Below are 22,311 nucleotides of genomic sequence, written 5' to 3'. Positions count from 1 at the left end.
TGATAGGGGCTTCCAAATGAATGCTTTGGATCCCCAACAATGTGGGCCGACACCTGTTTTTGACGCTAGAGCTCAAATAAGCTTATCTGAGCTCTAGCTCAGGAACACTATTCTCATATAGAATATATGTTTACTCGATAAGTTTACAATTGCTTACTAAACTGAATGGATGCTGTGAGTTAAGGTGTGGTAGTGTTGGTTAGATGGAGATTTCGTACCATAGTCTCAGTGTCGAAAAGAGAATTTAGTCGAGAACTTTCAGAAGATGCAAGCACACAACCCCTTCAGTATGTTCATCATCTACATGTGAATTATCTTTTGCTTTGAGGAATGATTTACCAGACTTTTGCTCATTCCAAGAATAACATATCTCGGGTGCTAGCCTCTTCGAACTCCTTAGACCTTGTGACGAGTTTCCTTAAGATGAGTACAAACTTTTTACCTTAGGCCTTGTTTGGATTGCAAGAAAAACATCTTGGGATTTGCTAGGGTCCAATCGCAAAATGCATTTCGCATATGCTCTATCACATGTCAGAGCAGCCACCTCCTGAATGAAGACAAAATCTACCGAAAAGTGAGCCTCTGAGCTTCTCTGACATGCAACAGAGCATCTGCAAAATGCCTTCTGCGATGGATACTAGCAAATCCCAAACATCTTTGATGAAAGTTTTTTTCGTATAATTTTTTTTTAAAATTCCCCATTTAGAGATAAATGATATGATTATAGTTAATTTGCTTGAAGGTCCCTCCCAAATTTATTTTTTGAATAGAAGTCATCTTTTTCGTGTGTTAAAAAAGTTAGTAGGAACTTTTAGAAATATATTTCCTTTCCAAATTTTTCAAAAAAATTCATGCAATCTATGCTCCTACACCACATCACCAAATGTAAAGAGACAAAATTTCCCCTGGATGAATTATAGTATCTCCATCCTTGGCGTCATGTCCCACAAAGATATATTGTAGGACCCTCTTTACTTTTCAAATTTTAACATGAGTGAAGCGATATTTGCATCCGTAAGCGAGATGATCTAAAAAATCAACGGTTTATCTTTTCTTGCCAGCATTGGAATTGTAAATGAGGCTTCATGGATTAAGCACTTAAGACCATGTGATGATGGTGTTCTAAACGGCATTTTCTAGACATGTGATCCCCACTTTAATCAACGGATCCAATCACGTACACATGGCACAAGAGAAGCACAATAAGTGGCTGTTAGGAAGGAGCCTAAAGGCCAGTCTTTTTTAGCATTTCCAAAGTTAACGGAAATACCGAGTTAAGCCTACTCAACATGGGACCCGTCTTGCCTGTAATATTTGGTAGCCCACCATAGTAATGAAGCAATGTTTGGTAAGGCCCTGCTTTGATTGCAGGAAATTTATGGAAAAGTTTGGAAAGGAAAACCTTTTCCAAAATTTAATCCTTTCCCACTGTTCGACTACACATTAAAAAAAGTAACCTGAAACACTGCAGTTAAAGTTTTTTTTACAAGGACCTTTAATTTGAAGTATCCTTGAAATATGTCATGGGAAATGTCATCAACACTACTGTATTTTGATGATCGCACTCCTCTTCTTATTAAAAGTACGGTATGGCCGGCACCATAGGATGATCCAAACTGTCCATTAGATGGGCCACAGCCTAAATAGGTTGTGCCCCAAAAATCATTTCCATAGGTTGTTCTTAGTTAGGAGTGCAATCATCAAAATACAGTAGTGCTGATAACATTTCCCACATATCATTTGACAATAAATTGTGAAAACAATTTATTTATTTTTCACAATTTTTTTTTCAATAAAAGTTTTTCCTGCCGTCCAAACAGGGCCTCAGTGGACCCCAATGACAATATTTTTGTCCCATCAAGTGGACTGCCCAATTCAGTAGGCATGTTCACTACTAGATGGTAGAGATGATATATACACTGATCTCTGGTGTATAATCTACACAGTACCATTCCTCAGGATAATAATAATAATAATCACTACAGACATCGGGATTTCTTCTTCAAGAATGACACATGAAACCAAACTAACACAGTAGACCATGTTCAGTAGCCATGTGGGTAGGGATGATACACGCGCTGGTGTATAATCTACACAGAGGACCACTCCTCAGGAAAGTAATCATAATAATCACTACAAAAGAAAGGATTTTTTCAAGAATGAAACATGAAACCAACCTAGCAAGGTAGACCATGTTGGAAGACAGTCATCGGCCTGGCACGCTTTGGGTGCGCATTGGGTTTCCTATTTTAGGGCAAGGAGGGGTTAAAACCTGAAGCAACATTCAGAAAACAAGACATTTACCTAAATTTAGATCTGATAAGAACTGGAAGAAACATATGTAATCAAAATTAATTGAGACCAAATTGTGACCAGACTAGTACGATAAGGAAACCAAATGTGTGCCTGAGCTTAATAAGAGACAACAATACTAAAATGTTGGTAATATACATCTAAAAGGCGACGTCATGGTGAATATTTTCTCATGAAATTGTAGCACACTAGTTACTGAAGGTCAAGTTAAAATCATTCTGTAGGGAATACTAGTTAGCCATACCAGTTTGTGCTCGAGAATCAACAGAGAGCCTCACAGTATTATAGATCACAGAAGGTTCGGCCATTGCACCATTTCCATAGTCGCCACATGCCAATCTCTTTGTAACAGGTGGGATCAGAGAGATGCCAAGTTCGCAGATCGTATCAAGATGGCGTTGCGTGAAAGGACTATTCCACATGAAAGTGTTCATGGCGGGAGCAAGAAAGAGTGGCTTGTTGAAGTCCCATGCTCTTACAATGCAAGTTAGTAGGTTGTCACACAATCCCCCGGCTATCTGAGAAAGGGCATGATTCAAAGAAAAGAAAAAAAAGTAGAACTCACATAAACAGAGGCATTCCAGCAAAGAAAGAGATGGGAAATGGTGAAGCTCATAAACATCCAATCTTTAGAGACAAAGGCAATAATGATATATATAGTACAGACTGTGCGCGAAAATAGAACTAATTATGGCAGCAAAATTCATTAGTTTGAGTTAACAACTTAACAACTTCATCAATGAAAGCATGTGGAACATAGTCTAGAGTCACAGAATAGAACATTTATGCCCGGTTTGTATTGGATTTTGAGATCGATTGGGAGTCCAAAACTGATTATTGGACTCAAAAGACTCACATTTGTGTTTAATTTTGAGTCCAATAATAGGTTTTGGACTCACATTTGTGTTTAATTTTGAGTCCAATAATCAGTTTTGGACTCACATTTATGTTTAATTTGAGTCCAATAATCAGTTTTGGACTCACAATTGATTCTCAAAATCCAATAGAAAAAGGGTCTTTAAGAAATTACAAAAAGAAATTAAAAAAAAAAGAACCATTCAAAAAAAAAAAAAAAAATTACAAAAAGATTTTACCTTGCCAAGAGTATTTGCTGACAACGGGGCAATTACCAAGATATCTGCCCATTTGCGGAGCTCAATATGAAGTACACCATCTCCTATTTTCTTCCAACTGGACCATTCATCCTCGTCAGTGTAAAGAATTACATCCTTTGGGATTGATGCTTTATCAATGAAATGCAACGAAGATTTGGTGGCAACAGCTCTAACTTCCGCCCACTCTGAAAAGCTTCGGCAAAGACCTCCAAATTTAATAGCAGCTACACTACCACTAGCAGCTAAGAGAATCCGTGGTTTATGAGGCTCCATATCATCCTGCATAGTTTTCCTTTATCAAGAAGCCGTCACCAACTCAGCAGTACTGAAAATGGCACTGTAAGTTCAACAACAAGCAAAGAATGAGACTAATAAAATCATATTAAGTATGATGTTGATCGCGTATAAAGCCTTCTTGCAAAAACACATTCTATATTAAATTGTATTACCTATTGCTGATGCAACTGTTCTCTTTGGGATACAAAAGTTTCAAGCAGCCCCAGTTACAGCAACACCAGCGTCATATAAAGATTAAAAAACTTTGGAAAAAATAATTGGCCAAAATAAGGATAGAGACTGTCTGGGGAAACAATTTGTCCTCCATGGAACAAGAAACTCACACCCATGTATTAGTGGGACTCATCGGACCTAAGACAATATAGGTTCCATCAATCTCACCAATATAAGGATGAGAGTTTCTCTTCCTGAGAAGGAGTGAACAGGTGCTAAAATGATAGAAGTACATAAGAAATAGAGATTAAAGAATTGTCAAAAAGTATGGCAGCAAGCTCATCCAAAATTGTAACAAAAAATGCAGAGGAATTGTCAAATCTATTTATTTCATGAGCAATCTAAAATACACTAGAGAAGAAAGAGAATATAAAGCAATAATTCCACTATTCATGACTGGAAATTCATAAGAAAAGAATGAGATTGAAAGTGTACCACAGACAGGATTGGAAGTGGAGACGTATGTTTCACCATTTCTACTATTCTTGGTCTATCCTATCCAAAATTGGAAGCGAACCTCAAATGTATGTTTCACCAGGCCTAAGTAAAGGAACTTCAAATGCAAAATCAGCCAGAGGAATTAAGAATGGAGGCATCTAGAAGGATGAACTGGGAGATGGTTTTTTTCTTTTTTGGAGGATGAACCGGGAGATGGTTAATAAGGGAGCATCGGCTAGTAAGCCTAGAGTCAAAAGTAGAGGTAGAAATGTAGGGAACTTCTCACAAAGGGGGCATTATGTCACATTGTGTCATCATGAAGAACCTTGCTTGGAATGTGAGAGAGTTGATATCCCTCACGAAAAAAATCCAAGGTTAAAAAATGGATCTCAAAGCACAGACCGGATTCTGGAAACTAAAAATGTATAATATGAACCGTGGGGTGATCAAAGAGTTTGGGGGCCAGCTAGGATTTCGTAACCCTCGACGCGGTGGGCTCTGCTGGTGGGATTCTCATGACATGGGATAGTGTGACGTATAAATTGGTGGAGGAGTTTATTGGAAGATTCACCGTCTTGATAGTGGTTAAGAGGGTTTCTGACCAAACTCAGTGGACATTCACAGGAGTCTATGGGCCAATCTGGGTTGTGGATCGTAGGCTACTTTGGGCAGAACTTGATGATATAAAGAGTAAGTGGTTGAACCCACGGTGTATCAAGAGAGATTTCGATATAATAAGATCAGTGGAGGAAAGGGCCGGATGCAGTAGATGTAGCCAGTTTTTGGTGCCTTTTGTGGACTTCGTTAACATAAATGAACTTATCGACCTTCATTTAAGCGGGGCCCAGTTCACGTGGTCAAGAAATTCTAGCCAAAGTAGGATCGATCCGTTCCTCATTTGCCCCCTATGGATGTCCCTTCTGCTGAATATCTGCCAGTTGGCATTGCCCCAGACCATTTTGTTAGTCCCTGTACTAAAGTATTCGGGTCATTTGGCTTTCCGCTTTGAGTTAGCATGGCTTAAAATTCCTAAGATGGAAAAAAGATTGGGACGGTGGAATGAAGTGTTTGCCTCGGGCCCTGCTAATGCGGTAATTGGTTTCTGTTAGGGGTATCCTATCTTCCATGGTACAGAAGAGATGATAAGAGGAGAAGATGTTAAGTGAAAGAGAAGAGATGATCTCCTCCCACACAATTAATAATATTTATATAAGAGAGAATAGGGCTACATATGAAATGACCTGAATGACCCCACACTAGGTGGAGTCCAATACGCCCACTCTCAACACTCCCCCTCAAGCTGAAGTGTATATATCATACATCCCCAGCTTGTTACATAAGTCACTCAATCTCGTTCTGCTTAAGGGTCTTGTAAACATATCTGCTACCTGATCATTGGATCTAGTGAACACCGAGCAGATCTCCCTTTTTGAATTCTATGACAGATAAAGCGACAGTCCACCTCTGTGTGTTTAGTCCTCTCATGGAAGACTGGATTCTATGCTATGTGAATCGCGGACTTGTTATCACAGTGGAGTGAAGTGGGAGATGAGTAGGGAAGCCCAATCTCTGACATAAACGACCTCAACCAGATCAACACACCCTGTATAGGCTATGGCCCTATACTTTGCCTCTGCACTTGATCTGGATACAACATCCTATTTCTTGCTCTTCCAAGACACTGAATTGCCTCCAACAAAGGTACAATAGCAGCAACTCGATCTCCTATCTGCAGGAGATCCTGCCCTGTCTGCATCTGAATATCCCTCGATCCTCATATGCCTGTTTTTCTAGAAGATCAATCCTTTACCAGGAGCTTTCTTTAGGTATCTCACGATCTAAGTGACTACTGACCAGTGTGATGCCTGTGGTGTACTCATGAACTGTCTGGTTACACCAACGGCATAGGATATGTCCTGGCACGTGACGGTGAGATAGATAAACTTCCCAACTAAACATCTGTATCTACTCGGTTCCTCCAGAAGTTCCCATTGATCATCAGAAAGCTTAACGTTGGGATCCATAGGCATCCCAGCCGGCTTTGCACCCAGTAGACCTGTCTCCTCTAGTATATCCAGCGCAAATTTTCTTTGTGACAGAGATAGCCCTTCACGTGAGTAGGCTATCTCTATCCCTAAGAAGTATCTGAGGCGACCAAGGTCCTTCGTGCTGAACTCTTTCACGTGAGTAGGCTATGACTCATGTTGAGAGTGGGCATATTGGATTCCACCAAGTGTGGGTCATTCTGGTCATTTCATTTTTTTAATGGTTATTCCGATCACATTTCATATGTAAACATATTCTCTCTTATATAAATATTATTAATCGTGTGGGAGAAGAACATCTCTTCTCTCTTACTTCACATCTTCTCCTCTTATCTTCTCTTCTCTACCATGGAAGATAGGATACCAATAACATAGTATCAGAGCAAGTAGTTAGAGGATTCCTCATCAAGAACAAAGGTAGAGTGGAATCCTAACCCTTTTTCATCTTTTTTTTCTTCTTCTTTGTTCCATCTCACAAACCCTAACCCTAGAAGCCCTACCATCCTCAATTCCTTTTGGCTCTGTTCACTTGCCTTCCCGAGAAAGGGAAGGAAAGGAAAACCCCTAATATATTCTCGAGAAACATGGAATTAGCGTGTTCACTTGCCTTCACAGGAAAGTGGAATATATGACGTGGACCATAATTAAAATTACGTGGAAATAAGATTTTCTCGCGATGGGCACGACTTATTTTCTCGCCAATTTCGTCGGATTTACACTTTCTCGAGAAAGTTTATCGGGCGCGACTTATTTTCTCACGAAGAAGGGCGCTTTTATTTTCTCCCCAACATCCGAACCAGTAAAAAAGCACGGCTCTCTCCTTCCTCGCTCTCCCTCCTCTGGCGGCCATTCCCTCTCCGTTGTCGTCCTCCCTTCTCCGGCGATCCATCAAGGTCAGTGATAACTCCTCAATCATGGTTCTCGGATCCTCCTCCTCTGCAATTCTTTTTTCTTTTTTTGGGCTAAAATCTCTTCTTTTGCTAAGATGGGTCTCCATTGACCTTGATCTATAGGGTCTCCAAGAAAGAAAACAAGATCTATTAGCTGTTGATCAAGAAGATGTGCAAGATCTATGGTTCTATGGTTGTCCATGTTCGGATTTTTTTCTTTCAGAAAAGGGTTTTTCTTCGGATTTTTTTCAAAAATGGGTTTGTAAATGGGTTTGGCTTTTTCTCATTTTCTTTCGGAAATGGGTTTTGCAGAAATGGATTTTTTTCAGAAATGGGTTTTGTAGAAATGTATTTTTTTTTTCAGAAATGGGTTTAGGCATGGTTTTCTTGGAGAAGGATTTCTGATATTTTTTTCTACGATTCTTTTTCCAGAAATGGGTTTGTAAATGGGCTTTTGTTCGGATTTCTTCTTCCATTTGTAAGATGTTTATGGTAATATTCATGGATCTCGGTATAAATCAAGATATATAGCTCATGATTTTCCATCTTGGTATAAATGAAGGTAATATTCATGGATCTTGTATTCTTGGTTGGATTTCGATCTAGGGTTTGTGGGTGCTTTGGGGGTTCACGGTTGTTTGGAGGTTGTGGGGGTTGCGGGGGTTTATGGTTGTTTGGAGGTTGTGGGGGTAGCGTGGGTTTATGGTTGTTTGGAGGTTGTTTGGTTTGGTGCTTTCTGATTGTGGTTGTTTTGTTTTAATTGTTGCGACTGTAGTTATGGTGTTTTTAGTAGTTGGGTTCTTATCTTCAGTTATGTTTTTTTTTAGTATTTGGTGGGCTACCATCATGTCTCGACAACCAGCAGATAGGCGCATGTTGATCTTTCGAGCTGCAGCTATAGTAATCTCTGCGGCGGCTGCAGTTACGCTTAGGGTCGACTATACCTAGAGCAGAATATTATAAGAGCACCTTACGAAAGCGGGTACCTAACCTGTAGGACCTTTGTTAGACGTATCACGAACGCAAAGAACCATTGTGTTGCTCTTCTTCGTATGGATGTTCGGTGCTTCCGCACCTTCGTGGGCCTTTTCAGAAACACTACATTGCTGGAAGACACAATTCATTGCACTGTTGAGGAACAAGTTATGATTTTCTCATGTGTGATTGCACACAACGAAAGGAATCGTACTGTTAGGGCAACCACAAGAAGGTCTGGGGCAACTATTTCAAAGTATTTTAATAAGGTTCTCGATGCTGTTCTCATTCTGCAATACATGTTCATAGTACGTCCATCAAGGGAGACACCACAGGCAATCCTTGATAATCCTAATTTCATGCCTTAATTTAAGGTACGTTTACGATAGCTACGTATTTTGACTGTAGGTTGTTAGTAATTGAGGCATGTTCACAGTGATGGTTGACATCTGAATGCCCATATTATAGGATTGTATCGGTGCAATTGACGAGACGCACATTCCTACAAAAGTATCTCAGGATATTCAGAAAAGATATATTTGTCGTAAGCACTTCCCATCCCAAAGTGTGTTAGCATGTTGCGACTTTGACCTAAAGTTTACGTACGTCCTTTGTGAGTGGGAGGGGTCGGCATCGGACTCACGGGTGTTAGCATCTGCCATATCAAAGCAGAACGGGATTCTTATTTTGCCAGGTAATAGTTACCTTATTATTCCGTTTGTACCGATGCAGTTCCCGTAGTACATAGCTAATTTAAGTATAATCCTTTCTTTGATTGTAGGAAAGTTTTACCTTGGTGATGCCGGGTATCCGTGCCTGTCCCATTTTATAACTCCAATCCGAGGTATTGGTTACCATCTCAATCAGATTAGAGGGCGCAGACCTACAAAACCCGAGGAGTTGTATAACCAAAGGCATTCTTCGGCGAGGAATGTAATCGAGCGAACTTTTGGTGTCCTGAAGAAGCGATTTGGCATATTAAATTCAGCACCCATGTACTCATATGACAAGCAGATCGACATAGTGTTGGCATGTTGCTGCGTCCACAACCACATTAGGAGGGAGATGCCTGACGATGCCTACATTCAGGATGTTGACGATGAGCTGGCATTGCTTCCACCTGAAGAGGAAGAGGAGGAAGGACCTGTTCCTCCTCCTATGACCAGAGCCGAGGATTTAAGGGAAGGTCGTAACATTCGAACCACAATCATGAATCAGATGTGGAATGATTTCCAAGCACGTCGTCGTCGTTAGCAAACGACACGGTCGCAGCAGTTGCGCACCTGTGTTTACATTTTCGATGTGTACTTTGTTGGAACTGTAGCTTATATTCCTTTCTTTGTGGTGTACTATTTTTATAGATACTCATTTAGTGTGCTGGGTTGAGATATGTTTATGTAATTTCTATGTTTGCTACAGTATTGGTTAATGTAACTTCTATGATTGCTTATGTCTATTGGTTATCTATAATTCTATGATTGAATTTTTTTTATATGAAGTGTTTTGAAAAGTTGCAGGCGAGATGACAGCAATTGCAGGTACAACGGATAAGAAGGTGAATGTCTCATGGAATGTGATTATGGATGGGGCTCTCTTGGCAGCCCTTAAGAATCAGATAGCCGAGGGGCAGAAAACTGGTGCTGGGTTCAAAGAGTGTGCTTATTTTGCTGTTGCGCAGGAACTGGTTACTGTCCTGAACATGACCCTAACGAAAGAGCATGTGAAAAATCGGTTGAAGACACTGAAGACAACTTATAGGACTCTGAACTCCATCATATATCTCAGTGGCTTTGGCTGGGATGAAACCATATGCAAGTTATCGGTTGATGAAGAAGTGAAGAATGAATACTTGAGGGTAATATTTATTTTTCATATATCGCTTCCTCCATTTATAAGTGTTACATGTTTAAATAATATTCCGTGACAATTCCTTTCCTTTTTTACAATTGCATCCAGAACACCAACGCCTCTTTAGCAAACGGTATCCCCTCTACGAAGATATGAAAGCTGTCTGTGATGATGATTACGCACGTGGGGAGGATGTCAGGGATATGAGAAGGGATCCTACTCAGCCGACGCAGGACACACATGGTGCTTCTTCATCGACCCTTCCAGTTGGGCTCGATGATATGGACGACAGCTTCCTCCGTACTCCGCCTCATGGTACAGCTTCTTCATCTACACCTGCCTTAGATGCTAGCATGGGCTATAGTGACTCTTCTCCTATCAAGGGCCCATCTGCTAGTGGTGGGAAGAAGTCAAAGAAGCGTCCTAATGCTGCACTTCTATCGGAGTTGCAGGTTGTGTCTTCCAGCATTAATAGGGTTGCTGATGCCATAATTAGTACTGGTGAGGTGCACAGCCTCCCTGACCTGAAAGATGCCGTGCTTAAAATTGGGGGCTTCCCCAAAGGTGAGGTCGTTGATGCTTATGTGTACCTGCACGGGCATCACAAGGAAGCTGAGGCATTCCTTTCTCTGGAGGAGATGGACCGGAGATGGTGGGGCGCATTCTGCGCCGTTTGGCTGGGTCTATGTCTTGAACCGTTTTGGTTGATGGTTTTTTTGGTTCTTGGGTCTTTTTATGGATGGAACTATGGGTTACTTATGAACCTTTTACTTATGAACTATCTATGTGTTATGTTTAGATATATTTTGGGTGTATTTGTTGATGGAACTATGTGTTGTTGGTTTTATGGATGGAACTATGGGTGTAATGTGTAGATATATTAGATTTATTTGTTGATGGATCTTTGGTTAAATTTTTTTTTACATGTTATTGCTTGGGCTTCTGTTGGAACATATTGAATTCTTTACGCTCAGCTAATTGTCGAACCGATTACATAGATGATATTTGCCTCTCCTCTAAGTAAACGTTGTTTATCTAACATTTCTTGTTGCAACTATGTATGTGTTGTTTATGTGGTACCAGATAATGGCAAATGATAAGTTTTATGTGGTTTTCAAGGGACGACAAGTGGGCATATTCAAGAGTTGGGCAGACTGTCACCTTCAAGTGAACAAGTATAGTGGAGCATCTTATCGCTCATATGCCACAAGGAAGGAGGCAGAAGCAGCCTTAAATGCATATAATGAGTGCCATGAGGATTTGAAAGACAAGCGTGAAGAGGACATCCATAGTGTTCCTTGGTTTTTGGGATTAGCCATTGGTGTGGGGTTAGTACCTATGACAGTAGCATTTTAGACTTTTTTTTCACTTGTTTATGAGGTATGTTGACTCACATTATGGTTTTATATGCAGACTGGGCATTAAATGGTTGCTGATGCTAAAATTACTACTGGTGAGGTACACAGCCTCCCTGACCTCAAAGATGCCGTGCTGAACATTGATGGTTTCACCAGAGGTGAGCTCATTGATGCTTACGTGTACCTGCACGGGCATCACAAGGAAGCTGAGGCCTTTCTTTCTCTGGACGAGATGGACCGAGTGGAAATGTTGGGGCCCATTCTACGTCGAATGCGCCCTTTGGCTATGTGATGTTTATCTATTTTTTGTTGAACTGATTATATATGAACTATGTGTGTATATCTATATTTTGGGTGTACCAAGACATTGATAGAAATGTTATAACTTATGTTTAATTTCTGTTGGTAGATCAACTATGTACGTGTTGTTTATGTGGTAGCATTTAATGCCGAAAAAAAATCTTGTGCAAAAAATGTTTAATTGGGTTTCTGCATATTTTCCCTTGCTTTCTGGGCAAGTGAACAGCGATAAAACAACTTTCCTGCATATTTTCCCTTGCTTTCTGGGCAAGTGAACAGCGAGAAAGCAAGGAAAAATCACAGTTTCTTTTCCTTTCCTTTCCATTTTGCCACGTCAGATTCCTTTCCTTTCCTGGGGAAACAAGTGAACAGAGCCTTTCGGTTTTTCTCCACAAATCCTAGCCACACCCTCCCTTCTCAACACTTTTTTTAGGGTTTTTCTACACCACCCCTAACCTCACCCTACCAACCTAGTTTTTGGGTTTTCCCTACCCCAAACCCTAGCCGCAACCCACTCTCTCACCTCTTTTTTGGGTTTTCTACAAGAAACCCTAGCTGCACCCTCCAAATCTCATTTTTTTGGGGTTTTTCACGCAAAATCCTAGTTGTACCCTGCCCTAACCCTAGCCGCACTTTACACCACCCTATTTCCATTGTTGTTTCCTCCATACATACCTTCTTTCCTTACTTTTTATTCGTCTCCAATCTCATCAGCCCCTAATATTCCATAGTTATGTGCTAAATATACATCTTTTCATTTTATTCTGGGCTCCGTGTTGATGTTTGGCACTTCTCACCTGGTTCCTTTCTATGAAGTTTTTGGTCTCGGAATCATCTGCTAATGTGCCGGACAGCAGTTGTCAGTGTATGTACTACTTTGATTTGGTGGTTGTTGACTTACGTTGGTAGTGGATGTGGTGTTGGCCGATAGTTTGCCAGCCCTTGTGGATTTCGTGGTGTTGTTGATGGTTTTCATGTGATTTGATAGTTATTTGGTTGGTGTGGTGATTCGGTTTTTCGTGGTGTTTGTTTGTTGGTTTTATGTTGGTGGTGCTGGAGGGGGCTACTAATCCGTAGTTGTTTGTTGTTTGCCTTTTGCTGAGGATCGTTAGTGCCTCCCTCGTTACTGATTGTGTGGTTTGTGGTGACTGGTGGTTCTATCTTCCTCGTGGTATTCATAGTATTTGTGGAGATTCGGTGTGACGACCCCTACCTCTTCTACTGTGACTTATGTGTCTTCTACGACCTTGCCTGTAGTTCCGATGACTTCTGTCATGCTGGATGGCAAGAGCTATCCTGTGTGGTCTTGATCTGTTCATACCTTAGAGCACAAGGGAAGACTGCTTACCTTACGTCAGCTCCTCTGTCATCAGAAAGTAAATATCATGTTCAGTGGCACCAGGAGGATGCTCACCTTCAAACTCTCCTCTTCCATAGCATGGAGCCACAGATTGCCAAACACATGATGTTCCTCGACACGACTGAAGAAATCTTGGATCATGCTAAGACTCTATATTCGGGTGAAAATAATCTGACGTGGATTTGTGACACTTACTCGTTCTAGAACGTCTGGAGCGTCGTGATCGTGTTGTATTTGATCACTATTCCCACTTTATTCACCTTTGTGGGTAACCTTGACACATTCCAGCCCTTCTCTACAGACCCTGCCATCTTGGCCAAGTAGAAAAGTGACTTGAGGGTTGTTTGGTTCCTCGGTGGTTTGGGCCGTGATTTTTTAGTGATTCGCCAGCAGATTAGAGGGCAAGAATCTTTACCGTCCCTCACAAAGACATTCCCTCGTGTTCAGCGTGCCATGAAGATAAAGGTTCCTAATGATTCCTCCATCGAGCATTCCGCTCTTGCAATGCATACTGGTTCAGGTCGTGGTACACGTGGCGGCCATGGCTGTGGCTGTCGTGGACGTGGTGGTAGAGATTCAGGGGGAGGCCGTGGATTTGGCAGTCGTGGATCACATTATCGTACACATTGTGGCTATGAGGGTCATACTGTGGACTTTTGCTACGATTTACATCCAGAGCTGCGACCCTCACATGTTGCTCATCATGTTTCTAGAGCGACTAATTCTATCTCTACTAAGGCCCCTTCACAGCTTACTCCTTCAGAAATGCTCGTTATTTCACGCACTTCATATGAGGCCCTTTTGCGCTCACAGGATTAGGGACAAACAGCTACTGCCACTGCCACTGTTACTAAGAAAGGAAGCACCCCATCCTGCTCTCCCAGTCGTTCCGACTCTTGGGTTATTGATTCTGGCGCCACTCATCATCTGACAGGTAAACGTAGCGTGATTAGTTCATTTGCACCTAATTCTGCTAGTACTTCTGTCACCTTGGCAAATGGAACGATGTTTCCTCTTTCTGGTACAGGGGACACATCGCTTGGACCTGGTTTCTCTCTTTCTTCTATACTAAGTGTTCCCAGTTTTCCTTATAGTTTACTTTCTGTTAGTCAAATTACTTGCTATCTACGATGTTCTGAAACATTTTTCTATTTCATTGTGTCTTTCAAGATCTTCAACTGAGAGGAGGATTGGTTCAGGCCATGAGGCAGGAGGCCTCTAGTACTTTGATAGTGCACTTCCATTCTCGGCCTCGTGCGCTTCTGTTGATTCATTCATGTGGCATTGTCGCCTTGGTCATCCTCCAGCGGATCGTCTTCGGCATTTCTCCGTCGTGTCTAGCCCTCTATTAGTTCTTTTCAGTGTCAGTCTTATCAGTATGGAAAACACTGTTGTGTTTCCTTTCCGTCTAGGTCAGTCAGCCGTGTCTCTAGTCCGTTTGAGCTTGTTCATTCAGATATTTGGGGTCCTTGTAGAAGTCCTTCATTATTTGGACATCGTTACTTTATTGTATTTGTGGACGATTATTCACGAATGACTTGGTTATATGTAATAAAAGATTGTTCAGAATTTGTTTACGTGTTTTGTTCCTTTTGTGCTGAGATTTCTACACAATATTCTTGTTCCATAAAATGTTTGCGCATAGATAATGCACGTGAATATTTTCTGCTTCTAGTGGATTTTAGCAGTTTTTCTCTAGTCATGGGATTTTACATCAGTCAACCGTGTGCTCATACTTCTCAGCAAAATAGTGTTGCTGAGAGGAAGCTTAGATATTTGGTTGATATGACACGCACTCTTATTCCAGCTGCATGTTCCAAAGGCATACTAAGCTGACGCTATTCTTACTTCGTGTTTTCTAGCGAACCGTCTACACTCCACTGGTCTCCAAAATAGGTCGCCATTTTCCATTTTACATCCGACAGGGAATCCCTTTCCTTTGCTTCCTAGAGTGCCTGGTTGTACATGTTTGGTTCGTAACCTAGCACCTGGCCTCAATAAGCTTGATCCACATGCCATTAAGTGTGTCTTCATTGACTATTCTAGCACTTAGAAAGGCTACAGGTGCTATAGTCCACGGCTTCGTCATGTATATGTCGCTGCCGATGTCACTTTTTTCATGGACACACCCTACTTTACGACATCTTCTACACCATCCTTACATGTACTTCCACTTCCGCTACCTGCTATTGTTCCTCCTGTATCCTCTTTATTGCCTGAGGTGAAAACTTATTCCTGTCGTCCTCGAAAGCTAGTATTACCCACACGTGTAGACGGCCAATTATGTGAACCACCTCCTCCACAGCTTGCTGATCCACCCACTGCTCCTGAGGTAATTGTTCCATTGACTGTGCATGATGATGCTCCCGTGTCATCTCGTACACATTCTTATTTACACAGCACTTTATTTCTGACGTGGTTTCTTATACTCGCATGTCATCTACTTTTAGTTGCTTTTTGTCAACTGTTTCCTCTGTCTCTATACCTTGTTCAGTAGCAGAGGCTTTAGCACATCCTAGTTGGAGAGCAGTGACAGATGCTGAGATGGGGGGCTTTGCAGACTAATCATACATGGCAGTTGGTTTCCCTTCTTCATGGGGCTTGGTCAGTGGGCTGTAAGTGGGTATTCACAATGAAATATTCACCAGATCGTATAGTGGAGAGACTGAAGGCAAAAATGGTAGCAAAAGGATACACACAAACCTATGGAATTGATTATACAAACACGTTCTCCTCTGTTGCAAAAATCCCGTCAGTTAGGGTTCTTATCTCCCTTGCTGTTAATATGTCGTAGCCACTCTATCAGTTAGATGTCAAAAATGCATTCTTGCAAGGTGATATGCAGGAGGAGGTTTACCTGGAGCAACCTCCTGGGTATGTTGCTTAGGGAGAGATGAAGAATGATATCTGTAAGTTGAAAAAGGCGTTGTATCGCCTTAAGCAATCTCCTCGTGCCTGGTTTGGGAGATTCAGTGAAGCAATTGTAAAGTTTGGCATGACTCAGTGCGTTGTAGACCCTTTCGTATACAGCTCTCAGCCTAAGGATGGTCGGATCTTTCTGGTTGTCTACGTTGATGACATCATTATTACTGGGAGTGATAGTGCAGGTATACAAAGGCTGAAGGTATCAAACTGCGATATGTTCAAAAAAAAAGATAAAGGCATGGAATCAAGAGAATCGGTGGGTTGGGAAAGTGACGCAAGGTAGGTACAACAGAAGGGTAAGACAGAATGTTTACCCAAGTAGATAAATGAAAGTGGTGTCCAAAAATGTGAAGTTTTAGAATAAACTTCCTGATCTTGTAGATTCATTAGTGGGTAATTGTTTCCTTCTCAGATGGAATGAGACTACCTTTCAATTTTCAAGTTCAAGCAAAATTAGTCAATGCTTCGCATTGATCAATTCCAACAGATCTAACAGAAGAGAATGAGCTTTCAAACAGCCAATAGATGGGCGGAAACAATGCCAAGTGTCAAAGGGATGCTTCGATACCACTTTGACGAAGTGATATTTGCACGGTAAGGCCATAGTAACAAAGAGGCACACAAGACTTTGACAATAGGGTCCATATGGACTAGATCTCAATAACCAACAATGATTGCCAACGCTCCAATATCCTATACTACTAACGGACTCCTTGAAGTCAATGGCCAAGGATTATTACTATGAAGCTTTCAATCAGTACCTTCATCGATTGATCCAAGTAAATTAAGTAATAAAATTCAATTGAATCATAGTAGTGTGGCAGTGAGCTTGTACCTTCTTGCAATAAAGAGAAGATATAAAAGAAAATAGTTCTTCCATGTAGCACAAGTTTCTTGTCTCCATGTGTAAAAGAACTCCACGCAGTTTAAAAATAAATCCCAAACATCAAAATCATATAAGCTGGTACCAAGCTTTAATAGGCTATAATCTCAAATCTCAATGCCCTTTTCCACTTGAACCATAAGCCAAAGGACCTAGAGCCATTACCAATAAAAAAAGTGAGTAAATCTCTTACTGGTGAATATCCAAACAATGTTCAATGATGTGGTAATTTATAAAGTATTCCATGCTACTTTTCATATAAGCTGGTAGCAAGCAGTTTCTTGTCTCCATGTGTAAAAGAACTTCAAGCAGTTTAAAAATAAATCCCAAACATCAAAATCATATAAGCTGGTACCAAGCTTTAATAGGCTATAATCTCAAATCTCAATGCCCTTTTCCACTTGAACCATAAGCCAAAGGAACTAAAGCCATTACCAATAAAAAAATGAGTAAATCTCTTACTGGTGAATATCCAAACAATGTTCAATGATGTGGTAATTTAGAAAGTATTCCATGGTACTTTTCAATCAAATTTCAATGCTTAAAGCGAGGGTCTTATCTTCCATTAAAAATTTAAAATTAATTAGTCCAAGCTCAAATGCAGGAAAGACCTTTACTACCCAAACTAGGCATGTGTATGACAGAATAAACCGATGTTTGTTTAAGCACAAATGGAGCTGTTCAACTCAATAAAATGGCCAGCTTAGTGTGTTAATTTCACAAACACATGGCGGCCCCTAATTCACATTCATCAAAACACCATGGACGAACTGTCAAATGCCATTAATCTACTTATAATTTGGTCCATGAGCATCCGATTAAATGACAGAGGGTTTTATTTAGAAAAATTGTGGTTAAAGCAACAAGTAACAAAGAATATACTAAGAATTAATACTCAGGTAGGAGGCTATGCTCGGCTGAGAGCAATCTTTACCCAAAAATATCACTTAAGGAGCAATAAAGATAATACAAATTCCAGCCACATTAAGGCATCATAACTGAAATCACATTAAGTGGCAGATCCACTCCTTTGATTGCCCAAGTAGTCCAGAATTCCAAGAGATATTTTTGAGATCTGAAGTAAATGAAAGTGCACACACTTGCAGCACCGTTGTGAAGAAATTTCCAACACAGTAATGCTTCACAAGTTTGTCATTGACATTACCAAGTGAAAGGTCTAGATCTAATTCGGGGCCAGAAACAGAACCAAGACTGTAGAGATATCAGTTTGATTAAAATAAGAGGAATTTGAGGAATTACCTTCTGATCACAGGGAGAACCACCTCTTTCGAACAAACTCAAACCATTTCAGCAATAGAGCGCAGTCACGACCACTTTGGGAGGAAAATCTGCTAGTTATCAATAGAAATTTCAATCAATGGTAGGGGATAAGCGAGGGTACACAAAACCTTTCTTGCATGCATAAATTCCTTACTAAAACAAGGGGGAAATAAGATTTGGGAGTGGAAGAACTGCATACAACAGACCCTAAACCCTCGTCCCAACAATAATGGCAAGAGAAATTCTTCTTGCACAAAACCCCAAAATTCCTAAACCCTAATTCATTTCCTTGAAAAACTTTCCCAAAACGAAGAGACAATATGGGCTTTATATGTGTTAGCCCTAATACATTTTCACTCCCTAAACTACCCTTAGTTGCACCTCCTCTACTTCCTCAGATTTGGCATTACACCTACCACCCTAGAGATCTCCTGAATCCGAGATAGGAGCCAAGCCTTTCTTTCTTTCTGATGCAGGAGCATCCCCTTGGAGTATTTACATCAGTCTAGATTTGCTGAGTAGTTAGGATTTTCATTTGTTGCATTAGCTTTGTGCTAGTTTTAGCTATTATTGAGTTTTGTCTTGTCCATTTTGCCTTTTCTTAAGGGTAGTTTAGGGAGTGAAAATGTATTAGGGCTAACACATATAAAGCCCATATTGTCTCTTCGTTTTGGGAAGGTTTTTCAAGGAAATGAATTAGGGTTTAGGAATTTTGGGGTTTTGTGCAAGAAGAATTTCTCTTGCCATTATTGTTGGGACGAGGGTTTAGGGTCTGTTGTATGCAGTTCTTCCACTCCCAAATCTTATTTCCCCCTTGTTTTAGTAAGGAATTTATGCATGAAAGAAGGGTTTTGTGTACCCTCGCTTATCCCCGACCATTGATTGAAATTTCTATTCATAACTAGCAGATTTTCCTCCCAAAGTGGTCGTGACTGCGCTCTATTGCTGAAATGGTTTGAGTTTGTTTGAAAGAGGTGGTTCTCCCCCCTCAAACTCCTCTTATTTTAATCAAACTGATATCTCTACAGTCTTGGTTCTGTTTCTGGCCCCGAATTAGATCTAGACCTTTCACTTGGTAATGTCAATGACAAACTTGTGAAGCATTACTGTGTTGGAAATTTCTTCACAACGGTGCTGCAAGTGTGTGCACTTTCATTTACTTCAGATCTCAAAAATATCTCTTGGAATTCTGGACTACTTGGGCAATCAAAGGAGTGGATCTGCCACTTAATGTGATTTCAGTTATGATGCCTTAATGTTGCTGGAATTTGTATTATCTTTATTGCTCCTTAAGTGATATTTTTGGGTAAAGATTGCTCTCAGCCGAGCATAGCCTCCTACCTGAGTATTAATTCTTAGTATATTCTTTGTTACTTGTTGCTTTAACCACAATTTTTCTAAATAAAACCCTCTGTCATTGAATCGGATGCTCATGGACCAAATTATAAGTAGATTAATGGCATTTGACAGTTCGTCCATGGTGTTTTGATGAATGTGAATTAGGGGCCGCCATGTGTTTGTGAAATTAACACACTAAGCTGGCCATTTTATTGAGTTGAACAGCTCCATTTGTGCTTAAACAAACATCGGTTTATTCTGTCATACACATGCCTAGTTTGGGTAGTAAAGGTCTTTCCTGCATTTGAGCTTGGACTAATTGATTTTAAATTTTTAATGGAAGATAAGACCCTCCCTTTAAGCATTGAAACTTGATTGAAAAGTAACATGGTATACTTTCTAAATTACCACATCATTGAACATTGTTTGGATATTCACCAGTAAGAGATCTACTCATTTTTTTATTGGTAATGGCTTTAGTTCCTTTGGCTTATGGTTCAAGTGGAAAAGGGCATTGAGATTTGAGATTATAGCCTAATAAAGCTTGGTACCAGCCTATTATAGCCTATTAATGGCATTGAGATTTGAGATTATAGCCTATTAAAGCTTGGTCTTTCCATCCATCCATAAACCCTCCCTCCATAAACAACCCATCCATCCACAACCCATCCATCCATAACACAATCACAAACAAAACAAACACAAACAATCCATCCATCCATAATCATCCTCCAAACACATACAAGCACATCTACGTAAATACATTTATAATAGAAATGAAAGGGAAGAAATTAAGTGTGAGTGTTGATTACCTTGCAAAAAATGGAAAAGTTTTTGAAAAGGAAGCTCAGCTGAGGACACGAACAACCTGCAAGACAAAGAAGAGCAAAAATGAATGAAAGGATTAACAGGAAGCCATCCCTCCACAATCCTACATTAACATCCATTCACAAACCATCCCTCCACCACATCCATCATTACAATACCAAGATCAAAATCATATGCAAAACCCTAGTTTTAAATTCCATACCAATACACTATAAATCTGATTTTGAATCGGATCCAACAAAACATGTCTTCTAATATCCAAAAACAGAAAACATGTCTTCTAAACCCCAGCACAAAATGATGTGGTAGTATCCAAGCCCCAGCAAAAAACAGAAAAACAGACGTGATGGTATCCAAGCCCCAAAAATAATTAGGAAAAACTTAAATCTACAAATATCCGAAAACCACAAGGATAACCCTAGCTTTAGGGTAAAAAAATAAGCAAAGGATAACCCAAAATTACGCCCAAAAAAAAAAGATTCAAGCCCACGAAGGATCCAAGCCCCAAAAAAAATCCCTCAAAAAATCGATAGATTGAAGCAAAAAACCAAAAAGAAAAAAATAAACAAAGAATGAAGAACCAAAAAACATAGACCAAGGCATAAGAACAGAGTATATAGCCCAAAAAATAAAATAAAAAAGAGGGGTAGAGGAGAAAGAGATGAGGCACACCTGTTTCTTGCCGAGGAAGAGCGCGAGGAGTGGAGTTTCCGCCGACGAGAGGTAGAAGATGAAGTTGTATGGGTCTGTTCAGTTGCGCATGGGATTCAGCCAATTGAGACACCAAAAATCCAAATGTCCGAAGAAAAAGGAAGAAAATAAACAGGTTCTGCTGAAAAAATAAAACAGAAAATAAAGGAAACGCAGAAAAATGGAGAAGAAATGGAAAAGGGGTTAGATCGAAAGATTCCAAATAAAAAAAATCTATCCATACCTTAAAATCACAGATCTTAGCATATCCAACAAGAAGTCAAAAAAAAAAAAAAAAACCGAAGGAAAGAGGAGAAGGAGACGACGCCTACCTGTGCTACCCGAAGGGAGGAGGTGATAGGAGAAGGGAGGAGGTGGTAGCCGACGCGAGGAGTGGAGATCGCACCTCGATCTTGAAGTTGCAGACGAAGGAGAAGGAGAAGACGGGTTTTAGGGCTTCGTTCGTGGTGTCTTCGAACAAAAGTTAATTTGGGCGCTTTTTTGACGGAAGTCGTGGAAAATAAAATGGAATCCGACTGTATTTCACGGATTCGAAACGGCGGAAATTGCTTGCCACGCGAGATTAATCGGATTCCATGTGAGACTCAAGGTGAGACGCCACGCGAGATTAATCGGATTCCAGGTGAGACTCAAGGTGAGACGCGTGAAATCCGAGCGCTTTCCGACTTTTGCCAACAAAACGATCATTTAAGCTCGTTTCCACGGAAAATGGGGCCTTTTCCGTTTCTTTTCCGTTTCAATGGCGCAACTGAACAGGCCCTAAAAGAATAGTATAACCGCTTTGTATTGTAAGAAGAAATCTTTTAGGGCCTGTTCAGTTGCCCAGTTTTTGCAGAAAGGAAACGGATTTCAACCCCAAATCCGCAGAAAATAGCTTAAAATCACCGTTTTGTTGCACAGAGACAGAAAACGCGAATGTGACGTGGTTTCCGACTTATCCGACGTGGGTTATCCGTTTCCGTCATTTGAAATCCGAGTGTGTTAGTCGGATTTGAGCCTCGGAAAAACAGAGGAAAAAGAGGAGGCGCGCTGTTTTAAGAAAATCCACGGAGAAAACCTCCCAACTTCGTCTTCCTCCACGGAGAAAACCTCCCAACTTCATCTTTTTCCTACTGTACTCCTCGCAACTCCTCAAAAATCAGCAGGTAAGTCTCCTCCCTCTATCCTCTTTCCCTCTCTTTCTATTTTTTTTT

General features: G+C 40.6%; 1 protein-coding gene across 8 annotated transcripts; it reads right to left on the bottom strand.

Annotated features, from left to right (window-relative positions):
• Nucleotides 1–1,927: 1,927 nt before the first annotated feature.
• LOC143890021 (phosphopantothenoylcysteine decarboxylase HAL3a-like) lies at nucleotides 1,928–21,745 on the bottom strand. Of its 8 annotated transcripts, none has more exons than XR_013255101.1 (7): nucleotides 21,430–21,742; nucleotides 21,080–21,239; nucleotides 20,392–20,447; nucleotides 3,408–3,765; nucleotides 2,558–2,831; nucleotides 2,178–2,272; nucleotides 1,928–2,090 (listed from the first exon to the last, which is right to left on the bottom strand). XR_013255101.1 is itself a non-coding variant. In XM_077394523.1 (7 exons), the coding sequence occupies exons 5-7, from the start codon at nucleotides 3,711–3,713 to the stop codon at nucleotides 2,250–2,252; spliced, it is 603 nt and encodes a 200-aa protein (XP_077250638.1). In that variant the 5' UTR covers nucleotides 3,714–3,765; nucleotides 3,878–3,899; nucleotides 20,392–20,447; nucleotides 21,080–21,239; nucleotides 21,430–21,744; the 3' UTR covers nucleotides 1,928–2,249. The 8 variants fall into 8 exon arrangements, 7 of the variants coding, with proteins under 7 accessions (XP_077250638.1, XP_077250637.1, XP_077250640.1 ...); XM_077394523.1 differs by adding an exon at nucleotides 3,878–3,899 and having other exon boundaries at nucleotides 1,928–2,272; nucleotides 21,430–21,744; XM_077394522.1 differs by adding an exon at nucleotides 18,221–18,309 and having other exon boundaries at nucleotides 1,928–2,272; nucleotides 21,430–21,743.
• Nucleotides 21,746–22,311: the final 566 nt, after the last annotated feature.

The sequence above is a fragment of the Tasmannia lanceolata genome, unplaced genomic scaffold (genome assembly GCF_043159265.1).
Source record: "Tasmannia lanceolata isolate RefF3 unplaced genomic scaffold, GAP_Taslan_0.1 ptg000013l, whole genome shotgun sequence".
NCBI lineage: Eukaryota > Viridiplantae > Streptophyta > Magnoliopsida > Canellales > Winteraceae > Tasmannia > Tasmannia lanceolata.
Note: the sequence above shows the minus strand (reverse complement) of the source record. Positions and strands in the feature narration are given on the sequence as shown.